This window comes from Wyeomyia smithii, chromosome 2 (genome assembly GCF_029784165.1).
Source record: "Wyeomyia smithii strain HCP4-BCI-WySm-NY-G18 chromosome 2, ASM2978416v1, whole genome shotgun sequence".
Classification (NCBI taxonomy): Eukaryota; Metazoa; Arthropoda; class Insecta; order Diptera; family Culicidae; genus Wyeomyia; species Wyeomyia smithii.
This window is the reverse complement of record NC_073695.1, coordinates 172922127-172938925: the sequence shown is the minus strand read 5'-3', so window position 1 is coordinate 172938925 and position 16799 is coordinate 172922127. Positions and strand designations below refer to the sequence as shown.

Here is a 16799-nt window from a genome sequence, read left to right as displayed (position 1 = left end):
CTTAATCAATCAATATGTTCTCCCCAAATGCACAATGATTGCTCTGAAATCGCACAAAAAAAGTGTGAACTGCATAGCGCAACAGTATTACAATGAATACGTTCACTACACTTTTCACTATTTAATTCTATCAGTTTTCACTTGCAAATACGTATTTCGGCACTGACATAGTGCCTTCGTCAGTGCTTATTTGGACTGTGGAGAAAATAGCGAAACCCCAAGAATTTTATACATAATTAGGTAAACGACTGGGGCAAATTTTAACTCAGAAAACGTAAACAACTTGAGTTAGGTAGAGAAATGTGATCCATGCCTTGTCGGGGAGTTTTCGGTAGAAATTTAAAAAGCCAAGAGAAATGATTACCCTGATCTCTGTTAAGGAGGGTAGCTGGGTTTTGTTTGATTTTCTAAACTTTCTGCGACATCTAATTTCCAAGGGGATGTTACTCATCGAACTAGACTAATGTTGTCGATAGTCATAGCGTGATCTTCATGAAATATATGTTCGGCTATTTTGGATCTGAAATGGTGAGTTATTCCTTTTTCTGAGTGTTTCTTAGCCTTTACAAGTTCTGAAGTATGTTCCTTGAACCGGATGTCTAAATTTCTTTTTGTTCGGTCAATGTAAACTTTATCACAATGTGGACATGCAACTTTATAAACACCCGCCCTATGTAATTTGTCAATAGTGTCTTTAGTAGACCCCAACTTTGTTTTCATTTGATTATTTCTACTACTGTAGATAATATCGATACCAAATTTTCTAAATTTTTTACGAAGTTGACGAGTGAAACTGACGTCATATTCAACCACTACTCTTTTCCGATCTTCTGTTAGCGGAGTGAGTGTTGTGTGAGATTTCCTATGTTGGATTCGTTTCTTTTTGTCATAAAAGGCTTGTATGGTTCTTCTGTTATATCCATTCTGCTCACCAATATCAAAAATATATTCCATTTCGTTTTTCTTACCTTCATTACTGAGAGGCAAAGATTCCATACGGTGGATCATATGGTGGAAAGAAGCCATTTTATGCTGGGAGGAGTGGTTAGAAGTGTTAGGTATTACCCACTTAGTATGTGTGGGTTTCCTAAAGATTTCGAATTCAAAGTGGTTGGAGTTTTTAACAACGACTACATCTAAAAATGGAAGCCTGTTGTTTTGTTCAATTTCCAAAGTGAACTGGATATTTTTATGAAGACCATTCAAAATTCCCAAAAAACTTTCCAAGTCCCCCTGTTGTAAAATACAAAAAATATCATCAACATACCTCCACCAACGATCTGGTAAGCAGTCTTTTTCATTTAGTTTATTTTCCAAATGTGCCATAAAAAGCTCACATAAGAAAGGTGAAAGAGAATTCCCCATCGGTGCTCCTTTTGTTTGTTTGTAAAATTTCCCACGAAATGAAAATAATTGTCTTCCATGCAGAGTCGAGTTAACTTCAAGTAACTGCGTACTTTAGTTTTCCAAGGGTTGTCACATTGTTGGGAAAGAAGCCAATCTTCCGAAAGATTTATAGCTTCTTTCACTGGAACACTCGGAAAAAGTGCTGTGACATCAAAAGAAACCATTATCTCGCCAGTGTTGATTCCCCCCGATGATTTTAAATTTTCAACAAAAACTCCTGTGCTCTTAACAGATCGACTAGGAAATTTTTTCGGCATTGATTGAAATTCCTTGACTAACCATTTTGCCAATTTTTCTGTTGGTGCCCCCACCGCAGAAACGATTTCTCTCATTTCATTACCAGGTTTATGTACTTTAGGGAGACCCTTTATTTATATTTGACCCTTTATTTATATTTATATATTTAGTCCAAATAAGCACTGACGAAGGCGCTATGTCAGTGCCGAAATACGTATTTGCAAGTGAAAAGTGAAAAGTGATAGAATTAAATAGTGAAAGTGAATAAAAAGTGAAAAGTGTAGTGAAAATTTTTCTATCAAGACGCTCGAACATAAGTGAATAAATGAATACGTTGACAGAGCTCGAAATCAGAATATGTATCATATACAGAGGGTGTTATATACAGATGCGTAAACAGTAAGTTCAAAAACTCCAAGTGAACCGTCAAAGTGTGCAAGGTAGAAAATCTTTTTTTTGTAGTTTCTGCTGTCATATTTTTCAATTATTTTAGTTTTCTATTTTCATCACTGCATTTATTCTTTATAACCGAAGAAGAATAAACAAAAGTTCGAAATTTCATTGCAAATTCCTGCGCGTACGGAAAGTCTCGCGAAATTAAACCCGGTACGTCCACAGACTAACAGATGTAACACTGGAACCTAGCTCCATCGCCACAAAAAAAAACGATGTTTTCAAATTTCAAATCGAATAACAGTCTTCGTCGATAACTCCGTGTGGGGCGCTGTCATGCAATCTCATATATATTTTGTAGTTCCCAATTTGACACATGCACGTACGCTAGCGCTGATGTCGGAATACAAGACGCAGCGCGAACATAGCAGCAGATGGTGCTAGTGTTACTAACGTAAAATACTGGTTTCATGCAAACGATGGTTTTATGGAAAATTTGTTCGAAATGTTGTGTCTGTTGATCTGTGGGCCATCCATAACAGCCATTAGCGATGCTTTTTGCCACAGAATTAACTGACGCTGATGCCACTAACGTAGAACCGAATGCGTATGAATGAAATCGAAGTCATAGTTCAAATGTTAATGATTCAATAATGTTCTCAAATGACCGGATTCATGAAAGTGCATCGATCATTTGTTTCAATATTAATCATTAGTTGTAATAATTCCGCACAATATTGATGTGGTTTCACACCATTCAACTTTTGCGTACAGGAGGAGAAAAAAAAGTTTTTTTTTTTAGAAAATCCTTTTTCCAACTTTTGTCTATCCAGAAAACTTACTTCGAATAAAATTAGAGATGACCGATATTTTAAAATCATTTTATGTTTCGAAATGAAGTTTTGCAGGGACTCTCAAATTCAAATTTTTCAATATGTTTCAATTCTAGTTTAGATGAGTCCCTGAAAGTCCTTCCTTGACAATTTTTCTCTATCTCGCGCCTTTATTTAGACATATTTTTCTATAATATTGTTTTTAAATAAAATTCAGATATAACTCATAAAAAATTTTCAAACATTTTATATTTGGATTAACTAAGGCTTTTCACCTACAATGTTCTATTGCTATTCTTCTATTGGGGAATGGTCCTCCGTAATATAGATGAAACTCGCTACTTTTTCCTGAATAAAATTTGAACAATTTTAGAAAGTTACTTAGAGAAATAAACAAATATTTATAATTTATATAACGTGTTACCTTAAGCTTTTATAAAAAATGATACTTCACGTTAACAAAAATTCTTATTAACTTCTTCAAAAAACTATTTTCATGTGACACACGCGGAAGCTATGTGCGCGAAAAATTCAAGGCTTTGAAAAAAAATAGAGCGATTAACAGCTGTTTGTATCTCCGTCATTACATCGATTGAGTAAATGTCTTGCCTTAAACCCCTGCATAGAAATGCACCTAGGTATTATCAAGCAGATTAAAGATGTCTAGCAAACGATAGATATATGCAAATGAACCAACCGAGGCAACTTAACAATGTGCCACTGCGGTCAACGTTCTAAGCATGCGGTACTTCTTCCGCCATTGATCGATAGAACGACAACATGCTATTTATTTGCATGTTTTATTGTGTACTATAAAATCTTAAAACAATGTTCGCGAGTAAATTAAATATAGGTTCCTATAGCAGTTCAAACGTTTAGCGGTAGTCTTAAGACAATAATCTCGTTAGTAAGTAGCGTGTACAAATAAAGCGTTTTACTGACGAGGTAGCAAAATACACGTTGTGGCTTGGAACGTACAGCATAAAATTTTTCTTTCAGTGCTGCGATCAATAATATCAAAACCAATAAGTGTTGGAAGCTGAAATCATTACAGGTAGTATGTTTAACATATAAAATCGCTAGCTTTATCAGAAGAAATGTGTTTTGCACATGTCACCCTCGTCTGTGAAACACTTAAGATTATATTGCGTTAGACGCACGCCATCAGATTTGCGCAATAATTAACGCGGATAATTTTTCCGTACACACATGAGACTGCGTAGGCGAGTGACTAGTTTCGATACAGGTGTCTATTCAACTTACCGGTAGCCGGAAATGGCATTCAGTAGACTGCTCTTGCCAGCGCCCGAAGGACCCATTATTGCAGATAATTGTCCATGCCGGAAAACGCCGCTCACTCCCTTGACAATGGTCTGTTTTCGACTTTCGCTAACTGAAACGAGAGATGAAAGCAGGTCAAAAGATCTGAACGTAAAATATCTATCTTTGAACGCCCCAATTAAAAAAAGGTGAGTGAACATGACATCAACAGTCCTCTGATTCAAATGATACATATTTAATGATTTCACAGTTCGTGTGCTACTTGTAACCAGCCAATATTCAAGCTACAGTTTTTTATTGGCTCAAGCATGCGCAAACCATCATAGCACATGAGCGACAGGTAATTAATGGGCCTCACTATATACTTACTGAAACTTCTCCGGACATTGACTGTGTACACTATCTCTTGAAACTCTACGTCTTTTGCCATTCTTGGCACTGAGAATGCACAGGGTGCAGTGCGACACAACCAGTAAATGTAACCTTGAAGCACTATTTTCTCTGTTGACAAGCTCTGCTTCACTGCACCGTCAATTGGTATGAAAGGGCAATGTGTTGAGTGCCGTGGAACGACTTGAAACGTCAGTAAACCTTTCTCTGCAACAGTTTGATACTCTGGTCTCGAAATGATTTTGTGTCAGACATTTATTTGAGTTTTCGTTGGCTGTCTCCTGTTTCTCGCAGGGTAAAGCCCAGAGAGTTTCACTTTTCTCTGTCAACTCCTGCTGCTGTTCATCCGCATGCTGCAATTGAAAACAATCGAATGAAACTAACGTTAGTTTGGTGCTGAGAATTTGTATGTGTATGGTAGGTAATTATTTTGATTCATTTGTGACTTCGGGATACTTATTTGCGTCATCAAATGTGTGAGTCAAACCGAGCTTTTGCACCAGTGATGAGTTTTTCAATCATGTGGAATAAAATGTTCCAGGATAATTGATTATCTCGGATCCGGCTTGATATAAGATTTCTAATTGTTGATTAGTGCTATAAAACCTCTTACTCATATACACTTTGTTATTTCTAATGTCCTTTTTGCTCTTTTCCTCGCTAGTACTTACTGTTCTAATGGCATAGTGCAACTATCAGCAATTAATATTCTGATTTGTGTATGCATACATTATCTTGTAGCTATACTGTTAATGTTAAATCAAAATTACTACTTACAAGAATTTTGCACTCTTGCCTCATTTTCACAAAACCTTGTCCAAGGATTATTGTGGCACTAATCAGTCAGGCAAATTGTGCAGTCACTTGTAACCAATAAAAAAGATGCGTTTGCAGGTTCAAGTTTAAGTTCAAGATCAATCAACAACCGTTGCACCAGTTGCCGGTTGCCTGCCTACAATTTGTACTTGGGCTCTACAGCAGTCGGTCTGTAGTTATTCGATCGTGAACAGGTTGGTAGCGATAAATGGAATGAATGCAAGAAAGTTTTTTTTTTGTCTGGTTTTGCTGTTTATGACGATCGTGCCTGCTGCATTATTTTCTAGTTATAGTGTACTAGGTACGAAAAACAAAATAAATTATCTATTTGAGGCTTGATGATAATGGCTTAATGAAAATTTATATTTCGTGAATCTAGATCGTATCGTTAATAAAAAATTACCACCAAATTATCATTGAGATAGCGTAAATCAACAAAAAAAAAAAAAGGTTAAAATGTATGGTAAGTAGGGGTGTGCGAAACTGGCTTTTCTGGTGTCGAAACGAAACGAAACGAAATTAACCCTTAATTTCGATTTCGCCAAATTAGTCGAAACGAAATCAAGGTGGATTTCGAGTTCTCGAGACGAAACGAAATTGGTCTCTAAATTTCGCGAAATTTCGCGAAATTTCGAAAAATAAAATAAATGTTTCTGAAACATAGCATTACAATGATTTGTAACGTTGGAGCGTACGCTAACGAAGTACCCTTCGACAGCTGATCGCAAGGTGCTTACCTGGTCGACGAAGAGTAACGTAGGTATTCAGTTATCGATAAACCGACAATGACGAGAAAATCAAAAATGTTAAAAACTAAAATCTTGATGCATTCATTTATACAGATTATATTGCAGGTAATAGTAGCGCGATAGATACCAATGATATAAAGGTCAAACTCGAAATGTCTTTGTAAATAATAATTTAATGAACTTCTGAACTGATTCTTTTGGTTTGAATGCAACTATGTTTAAAATAGTAATCCTTCTTTCATAGCACTTTCATCATTCAAAATCCAAGTTTTGTCCTAGAGCTCGAACTGGAAAAAATGAGAGATGGTAGGTAGGTTTTCAACCATTCCTGTGAGTTTTGGTGTCCCTAGCAAAGATAACTTTTCCAAAGAGTTGTTCCCTATGCAAACGTAAAAGCGACGAATCCGATAAGCAATTCCTCGGCGGCCTTCTGATGCATTTCTGCATTCTCTAAAAGCAGCAAAATTCACAGGAATGGTTGAAAAGCTGTAAAACCTTTGGAGGGCAACTTTTTTTTCGCTTTTGTCGACCAGTGTTATTGAATTTTTTTTAACACCGTTTAGTCAGACTAGACTAAGTGACATTTTTATCAAATCGAGGAAAATAAAATTTAAGTTAACTATTCTGTAAACTTTGAAGTTTTCAATATTTTTGCACATTTTTTAATATAACTTAAAATTACTATTTAACTGAGCAGTTCCACAAAAAATGTCTCAGTTTCAATATTTTTTGTCATTTTAGATTTGGCCTAAACTTTGCATAAACGTTTCTATAGGCTGAGAAGCTAGTTAAAATGCTATTTTGGGAGGGTTATTGTGATTATAAATATTTTCAGAGCCAAAAGTTTTTTGATCAGTGTGACGTCTCTGGAAAAGTTTTAGACAGTAATTTTATCTTTCCGATAAAAAAAACTCTGAAAAATTGATTTTTTTAATGTAAAAGAAACATTAAAATTAACATAAAAAAGCTTATTTTTCAAAAATCTTTTTTTGTGTAAAAATTACAAAAAAAAATACCGAAGCGATGAAGAAATCAAAGAAAAATTAAATTTAAGAAAAATTTACAACATGTTTATTTTTGGAAGGACAATATTATTATCTATAACTTTGCCAAAGGCACTATGCCAATCAAACCAACTGTTTCGATTATAAAAATATTTTAATTACCCACAGAGTGTCCAATTGGAGATTAAAATTATTTTTTCAGCTAAATCGGTTTGTTTGACTGGCATAACTAGTGTCTCTGGTAAGGTTGTAGAAAATAATTTTGTCCTAAAAAAATATGCCCTGTGAGTTTCTGCGACACCCATAATAATAAAATGCATTCGGGACCATTCCTAAACTACGTGGTCATATTTTGATCCCTTTCATACCCCCCTTCTCCTCCGTGGTCCTTCGTGGTCTTTTGTTTTGTGATCTTATTCTGCAAATATATGTACAATAAAGTATGAAAAATTTATGAAAAAAATGAAGGTTCAAGAAAACTGATTATTAGATATTGCGCAAATTGTAAATAGAATTTTCAGTAATATCATTTTCTCAAAACCAAAATAACAAACAGATAATGGTTGTTTAATTATTGATAATATTTCATTGTCTTTAACAAATATAATAATTTCCTTACCTGAAAGTAATTTAAAATACGCTTTTCTGTTGAGTATATTCAAAATGATTTTTAATTTGTTGTTGAGTATCAAAATAAATAAAATTTGTTTAAGTAAATTTATCATCTACGATAAATTTTTCGCTTATAGTTATGGTAAATTGTATACTCATCTAGAAATCATCTAGAAAAATATTTAGTTGATAATAAGTGAAACCTTTTAATTTAATTTTAATTTAATTTATTTCCGATATATTTTTTACACTTGAATCGCTAGAACAAGTTTGCACTTCCAGTGAGCATCTGCTCTTTTAAGGAAGTGTGATACGATGTTGTTAACTATAAGTTGAAGCTGGTGATGATACTTGTCGACAATTGTGGGGTGGTGCTGGTGGTTCGCGCGTTGATGGCGTTGCTCTGGTTACGGCGTACGGCAGAGGCATTGGTGAGTAGTGTTTTGTGGTATTCGGGTGTAATCCAGAATTGGGCTAGATACTGTGGTATTTTCGTTTTCATGATAGCTCGCAAACGACGCTTGAAGATATATGTTGTTTGGGCATTTTTACATGATGGGGGGAGGTCGTTAAACAGTTTGCTACCAATGTACGACATTTTTTGCGACCGTATTCCGTGTTGAATCGTGGCAAATACAGGTGACCAGTTTGTCTGCTTGAGCGGTTTTCGTGCATTCTTCTTGTGACAAGGACGGTTGAAGTGATGTTATTTCGCAAGTGGATCAACATTTGATACTCCTGGGGTACACGGATTGGTAGGGTTGAGTCCCTGGGATCTTCGTATAGTAGATGAGTGGGATACAGATGAGGTTTCCGGAACACGGCTTTCAAGCTTCTGTTTTGTATCACCTGTAGCTCTCTCAAAGAAGATTTGCAAGCCAGTCCCCACGTTGCAACTAGGTACTGGAGCCGAGAATGGATTAGTGAGAAGTATAGTGTTTTCATAGTCGCCAAAGGCAAAAATGATGAAACCTTCCTTAATATACCACAGAGTGATGTTAGCTTTCGCTTGAGAGACTCAAGATGGGCCTTCCAGTTCATTCTATTGTCTAGCGTTAGGCCGAGAAATGGGTATTCAAATACTTCTTCGATGACACGATTGGCGATTTCAATTGGCTCGCGAGCCGGGAGTTCTCTGCGGAACGAGTGAATGAGCATATACTTGGTTTTCGATAGATTCATTGACATCAAATTAGTTTGAAGCTGGATAGCAGTGCATTCTGTTTCTTGATAGAAGACTGACGTGTCGTCAGCAAAGAGACGTAACTTTCCATGCAGCTCTAACTTGGCCAGGTCATTAATAAACAGCAGAAAAAGAATTGGCCCCAAGTTACTACCTTGGGGCACACCAGTCGACACGGCCCCATAGTGATCAACGGGTAATCATCTTTTAGGCACCTGACGATAGCATTACTTAAACCTGGGACGTAGGGGAGTGATGCAATAAAAAGCCCGAGAAAAAGAAATTGAATCCACCAACGCATCGTGCTTTGTGATGTGGTAAAAGTTTGTAGGTAATCTCTAAACTGCCGCTCATAGCAAGTCCGTCCCATTTGCGTTTTGGTGCTGACGAGAAAACAGCAATTGAAAATCGTAACGCTTTAGGTGAAATTTTGCACTCAAATGCTTTTTCAATCAATACCATCAACAGAATTTAGTACTGCAATGACATTCTAACACTTTTGCATCATAAAATTTGCATGAACACCGAAATTTGATTAAAATTTGTTGAAAATCATAAGCTGGGACTCACATGCGATTACTTTTACGGTACGTAGCCAGAATGATAGCAAGTCAGTCCCATAGCCAGCTACGACCGGTGATGAAAAACAAACTACTGCAAATCGATGGCGGTGCTATACCGTGCGTTTGGAATGAATCTATCGCTGGTCAATTCATAAATGACCTTCTTTCGTGCTTTATTAAACAAGTTTTTTGTGAGAAGCATAACACAATATACCTACCAACTGCGCCGCTCAAAATAAAATTAGATTTTGTTTTTACATACTGATAAATTCAAAGTCAGTTTAGGTGTAGGAACTTGTTCTAAATTTTCCTGAGAGCGGACACACGTTCGTGACGGCGGACAGCTTTCACGTAGCAGTGGAAACAAATATGAAAGAATACCTATAGCTTAGGAAAATGTTTGCTCCGTTAAAAAACAGCTAAGTAGCGTACCGAAGTATTTAATATGACTGACAAACTCTTCAAAACGAAATTCACGACAATAATTGAACAATTCTTAAGCACGTCGTTACATAAAATACGGATAAAATACGAAAAGTAGTATTTACTCAAGAATGCTTCAACTAACAATACAGTGACACACCTAAAGCGTTCACTGTCAACAAACAACAGCTGAAAGAAGCTACTGGTGGAAACTTTGTCTTGAAGAAAACATTGTACTATCAGCTAGAGCCACACGATGTAGAACGCGTAAAATTTAATCAAACCTCCTATCGAATATCACTTGGTACATCCAATTCTAAACCTGAAGACCATTAGTTTTGGTAAATATCACATTTTTCATAATCATTATTGGCTGTGGGGTTAAATTGCGAAGATTTTTTCAATGGGACCGACTAGCGATCACTTTTGCTATGGGACAAACCAACTTGCTATTTTTTTCATAGTTCCTCAGAACAAAGTATTCAAAAATATTTGTTTTATCGAAAGTAGATATAAAAAGGAATTGATTCCATAAATAAACTCAAAATTGATAAAAATGCAATTGGGACGGACTTGCCATGAGCGGCAGTAAAGCTCAAACTAACTCTAACGTTTCAATATAGGTACTTTGAAAGAGATCCTATAGACAGCTATGACAACCTATCGTAAAGCTTTGTACGAAAAACGGTACAACTATATGTAAGTTTTTTGAAAAAAACAATGTCAGAGTTTTTGAAGAAAAAAAAATGTACTATTTTTATAAAATGTTTTTAATAAACTTGTAGATCCCCTTAGGAAGGCCAAGTTCAAAGGCCGAAACGTCGGACATAAAACCTAGTAGCGTTTTGATACACCCCTAAGACTGAAAAAGCCGTATTTCCCTTGAAATAAATTACAAAGTTTTTGAATGTCGAACAAAATATAAACATCTTTCTTTCTTCCTTCAGTTCACGAACATCCAGGTCTTATATATTGTTTTTAAGACCAAAACGTTGATTTTTTTACCGGTCGTTGAGTATTGAAATATACTTTCAGGAACTAGGAACTATTATTCTAAAGAAGTAAATGCCATATAAGGCAAAGCCTGTTTAAAACAAAACAAAATTTTCTTCGTTCGGATAAATTTGAAATATGTTTCAAAAATTTGATTACAGTTTATTGCTGACAACTCTCAAACTTTCCGTGACACTTATTAATTAGTCGTGTCAAATAAATATATTAATTAAAAAATTGCGAAAGCTTCGACTTGACTTAGTGGCAATAATAAATTATAAGTCAGAAAAAAGACTACGTGGTCTATTCGTTAACCCGCACGCGGGGGGATTTTTCGTGGTCTTTTGATAAGCCACCCCCCGTCTCCCTATATATGACTACGTGTTTGGGAACGGCCCCTTTGAAACAAACCAAAAATTATTTTTCTTTCAACCAATCAACAGTTAGAATGGAATGTTGTAATGCAACAAACAAATAGTTTTCTCTTTACTCAATCAAGTTATTCGAAATCATCCTCGTTCTCTTATTTCTCGTTCTTTCTAACCTTTCTTTTCTTCTACCTTGTATATACGTCAAGTGCAAAGTCAGAATCACTTCTATGCCATAATCTGAACTTGTTTTTGACATTGTAAAATTGTGTGTCCCCTAAACAAGAGTAACATTTCTCAATTATGTGTTCAACGATAGCGAACCATTTACTTTTTATTCATTCATTGATCAAGTATACTCTTTTGATAACACGTTTAAAATATTTTTGATAAGGTACCTGGCAATTTTGAAACTTATGCTGACTTTGAAGTCAGAGTGTTTTGAAACAATACTAAAAATTCAGGCAATTAAAACTTTTTCTGCTTAACACATCGATCACTCTGTCTGCACACTATAAGGCATGATATCTGGTCAGCCTAGTGATAGCAATGAACTATCTGATAAAACACATTTAAATACACTACGGTGTGCGAAGAGGAGTCCTCTAACACAGAGAAATCCGAAAAAACGCTTGAAAATTTTTACAAGTCGAGTAGCATAGAACATTTGGCCTGTAAGATAGAGCTTCAGAGCTTTAGTTTTGACAGAAATTGCTATGCCCTCCTAAACGAAAGACAAAAAGTGACCTCTTTAACCTTGTGGGCTGCAAATATAACCACATTTTGATGTACGTAAAAGATGCGTAAAATTTATTCCTACAAACAAATTACTAGATACCTTGTAGCGCATTTGGAAGGCTTCATATTCCTCGAATTTGACTTCAGTGATGACATGAATTTTATGCTCTGCGTGAATAAAAAATACCTCCCGCATGATGTTACGGTTTTGTCTTTAAAAACAAAAATTACCGGCTGAGAGTTTATTCTTCTATAACTGACTTAGTATACCAGATATCTGTTGAGATATATTCAATTTAATTTATAGTCGCAATGAGCACAAACCAAAATAATGTAATAATGTGCATCGGAAATTTGGTCCGAAATTTCGCGAAATTTCGTAATCGTCGAAATTGGAACTTTAATTTCGCGAAATTTTAGGCGGAATTTAGCGAAATTCAACGAAATTTTTCGGCAATTTCGCGAAACCGAAATTTCGCGAAATTTCGGGAAATTTCGAGTTTTGCGAAATTATACGAAATCATTCGAAATCTCGCACAGCCTTAATGGTAAGACACAAAAACATTTTCCGATCATTGTTCCACTGGAACCGGTGGCATAGGTTTTCTTTCGCTTTCAGCCCAGTCAGAGAATGAATGTTTACTACATTTTGAATTATCTTTAGAATAGCACTTGCTTTTATTATAATATGGGTATTCATGTCGAGCTCGTAAACAAATACCCAGCCGTAAAAATACTCACCTCCATTGACGAGTAATGGAAGATACACAGTTTACGGCTGGGTATTCGTATACGAGCTCGATGTGAAGACCCCTAATATTTATGTTATGGTAAAAATCAAGAGTCATAAATATTAATAAAAATATGTGGGATGATTGGTATTTAAAATCGATATCAGGCAGTCGCGGCTAGCAGGTTAGTAATTTTTACTAGTTTCGTTATATCTTTTGGTATGAACTAAGTTCATTTGAATAATTATAGTGATAATTGCCTTAAAACTTTACCGCTCCCGTCAGTCATGCAACGAGTTTTTGGTTCTTTCTTAACACTGATTGCAAATTAACTTCTGTCCACGTTCCCTCACCTACGGTAGTGAACGTGTTAGTTGTGCTAAGATAAGTATGAATTTATTGCCATTTTTCACGTGTTGAAGCAAGTAGTACTCTAATAAGTGGAAAAATACTACAGAATATTCCACCGGTTTTTTTATGAGTGATGCTTGGAATACCCCTTATGGAAATCAAAAGTATAACTACAGCAGTGATTTGTAGTTTTATGTGCTCAATTTAATTGTTCGTTTTCTTGATAGGGCAAAAATAGTCATTTGCAACTGTCGAGCATTTCATTCATTAGAGTACTGTTCATATTGTTCCATGCAACAAATGGTGAGTTGACAACCTGGAAGGAGCGTCAAACATAGCTTCGGCCCTCACAAGTTTCTATCTCACACCTCCGCGAGTCATATGATTACACTAGACTGCCGGTTGGAACATGGATACAACTGGTTGGTGTTGCCTGGGCAATGTTGTCATCCGACACTAGCTAAGTGAGAAGGTGCGACGCGATCATTGGCGCGTAAACCATATTCCGGCGGTAGAGGAAATGCTTCGCCAACCTGAGCGTCTGTTCACCAAGTTGGTTAGGAGCGGCTGATCAACGTCCTGGTGGTAGCGTGGGACTCTAAACAGAGCTGACACGATGGTCCCCCGGCGAGACAGGGGGTTGGGGAAGGCCCAACAAGCCGCCCCGGAAAACAACATGTTACAAACAACGAAAGAGATAATACGGATCGGAACAATCGGCATAGACCTAGGCAACGAAATAAGGACTACGATTGGAAACTTGGGACATGGAACTGCAAATCGCTCTGCTTTCCAGGATGCGACAGGATAATCTATGACGAGCTACATCCACGCAACTTCGAAGTCGTAGCGCTGCAGGAACTTTGTTGGACAGGACAGAAGGTATGGAGAAGCGGGCACCGGGCGGCTACTTTCTACCAGAGCTGTGGCACAACCAGCGAGCTGGGAACCGGCTTCATAGTACTGGGTAAGATGCGCCAACGCTTGATGGGGTGGCAGCCGATCAACGCAAGGATGTGCAAGTTGAGTATAAAGGGCCGGTTCTTCAATTACAGCATCATTAACGTGCACTGCCCACATGAAGGAAGACCCGACGATGAGAAGGAAGCGTTCTACGCGCAGCTGGAGCAGGTCTACGATAGCTGCCCGCGACGGGACGTGAAAATCGTTATTGGGGACATGAATGCTAAGGTAGGCCGGGAGGCAATGTACAGACCGGTAATCGGACCAGATAGCCTGCATGCCGTGTCTAATGATAACGGCCATCGGTGCGTAAACTTTGCGGCCTCCCGTGGTATGGTAGTCCGAAGTACCTTCTTCCCCCGCAAAGATATCTACAAATCCACCTGGAGATCACCCGACCAACAGACAGAGAACCAAATCGACCACGTTCTAATCGACGGCAGGTTCTTCTCCGACATCATCAACGTTCGCACATACCGCAGTGCGAATATAGATTCGGACCACTACCTAGTAGCTGTGTGCATGCGCTCAAAACTATCGACGGTGTATAACACCCGCCGAAGTCGAACGCCGCGACCAAATATTGAGCAACTGCGGGACGCCGAGGCTGCACAGGAATACGCGCAGCAGCTGGAGGCAGTGCTACCCACGGAAGAGCAGCTTGGCGCAGCTACCCTTGAAGATGGCTGGAGGAGCATCCGATCCGCCATAGGTAGCACTGCTGTAGCGCTACTAGGTACAAGGGCCCCGAATCATAGAAATGACTGGTTTGACGGCGAATGCAAACGGTTAGTCGAGGAGAAGAATGCAGCACGGGCGAGAATGCTGCAACACCGCACGAGAGCGAACGTGGAACGATACCGAAAGGCACGGAACAGTCAAAACTCAGTCCTCCGAAGGAAGAAGCGCCAGCAAGAGGACCGAGATCGCGTAGCGATGGAAGAGCTGCACCAAGCTAACGACACTCGGAAGTTCTACGAGAAGCTGAACAGCTCCCGTAAAGGCTTCGTGCCGCAAGCCGATATGTGCAGGAGCTTGGACGGCAACCTCCTTACTGACGAGTGTGAGGTGATCGAAAGGGGGAGGCAGCACTTCGACGAGCATCTAAACGGCGATGCAGTAGAGCGCGAGGACGGTATGGCAACTGATCTTGGTGCACGAGCAGAAGACATCAGAATTCCAGCCCCCGATCTTCTGGAGGTGGAGGAGGAGATTGGTCGGCTGAAAAACAACAAAGCTGCTGGAGTGGACCAACTTCCCAGCGAGCTATTGAAATACGGTGGAGAAACACTGGCTAGAGCCGTGCACTGGGTCATTGTTAAGGTTTGGGAGGAAGAACGAGTACCGGAGGAGTGGATGGAGGGTATTGTGTGTCCCATCTACAAAAAGGGCGATAAACTGGAGTGCTGCAATTACCGTGCAATCACTCTGTTGAACGCCGCCTACAAGGTACTCTCCCAAATTCTTTGCCGTCGATTATCGCCATTTGCGAAGCATTCGTGGGGCATTACCAGGCGGGATTTATGGGTGCCCGCGCCACCACGGATCAGATATTCGCGGTTCGGCAGGTTATGCAGAAATGCCGCGAATATAACGTGCCCACACATCATTTGTTCATCGATTTCAAATCGGCGTACGACACAATCGATCGGGACAAGCTATGGCAAATTATGCACGACTACGGTTTTCCGGACAAACTGACGTGGTTGGTCAAAGCGACGATGGATCGAGTGATGTGTGTAGTTCGTGTATCGGGGGCACTCTCGAGCCCCTTCGAAACCCGAAGAGGGCTGAGGCAAGGTGATTGTCTCTCGTGCCTACTGTTCAACATTGCCCTGGAAGGTGTCATTAGAAGAGCGGGGATTAACACGATGGCACGATTTTCCAAAAGTCGGTTCAACTGTTTGGTTTCGCCGACGATATTGACATTGTGGCTCGGACCTTTGTGGAGATGGCGGATACGTACATCGGACTAAAGGCTGAAGCCAAACGGATTGGACTGGTGCATCGAAGACGAAGTACATTAAAGGAAGGGGTTCACTTGAAGACAGTAACAGAATCAGTAACCTCCCACCTCGAGTTCAAATTGGTGGTGATGAAATCGAGGTGGTCGATAAGTTCGTGTACCTGGGCTCACTGGTAACTGCCGACAACGATACCAGCAGAGAAATTCAACGGCGCATTATGGCAGGAAATCGTGCATACTTTGGTCTCCGGAGGACGCTTCGATCGAGTAGAATTCGCCGCCGCACCAAGTTAACCATCTACAAGACGCTGATCAGACCGGTAGTCCTCTACGGGCATGAGACATAGACTATGCTTGTGGAGGACCAACGCGCCCTTGCGGTGTTCGAGCGGAAGGTACTGCGTACCATTTTCGGTGGACTGCAGATGGAAAACGGAGTGTGGAGAAGGCGAATGAACCACGAACTGCAGGAGCTGCTTGGGGAGCCATCTATCGTCCACGCCGCTAAGATAGGCAGGCTGCGGTGGGCTGGGCATGTTGTAAGGATGTCAGACAACAGCCCGGTAAAGATGGTTCTTGAAACCAATCCGTCAGGGACGAGACGGAGAGGTGCACAGCGGGCAAGGTGGATCGATCAGGTGGAAGACGACCTGCGGACCTAACGCAGACTGCAGAGCTGGCGAACTGCAGCCATGGACCGAGTGGAATGGAGACGACTCTTACGTACAGCAAAGGCCACACTACGGCTTGGGCCTGTTTGGTATGGTAAGGTAAGTCATATTGTTCCTTTGTTGATTT

At 39.1% G+C, this 16799-nt stretch overlaps 1 protein-coding gene across 5 annotated transcripts in view; it reads right to left on the bottom strand.

Moving 5' to 3' along the window:
• Positions 1 to 16799, bottom strand: part of LOC129721373 (ATP-binding cassette subfamily G member 4) — a 57034-nt gene that overhangs the window by 17949 nt on the left and 22286 nt on the right. For all 5 annotated transcript variants that reach the window (XM_055673875.1, XM_055673876.1, XM_055673877.1 and 2 more), the window contains 2 exons: positions 4521 to 4894; positions 4134 to 4263 (listed from right to left, as the gene is read on the bottom strand). In XM_055673875.1, coding sequence (XP_055529850.1) covers positions 4134 to 4263; positions 4521 to 4581 — 191 coding nt within the window. In that variant the 5' untranslated portion in view covers positions 4582 to 4894. The remainder of the gene's footprint in view (positions 1 to 4133; positions 4264 to 4520; positions 4895 to 16799) is intronic.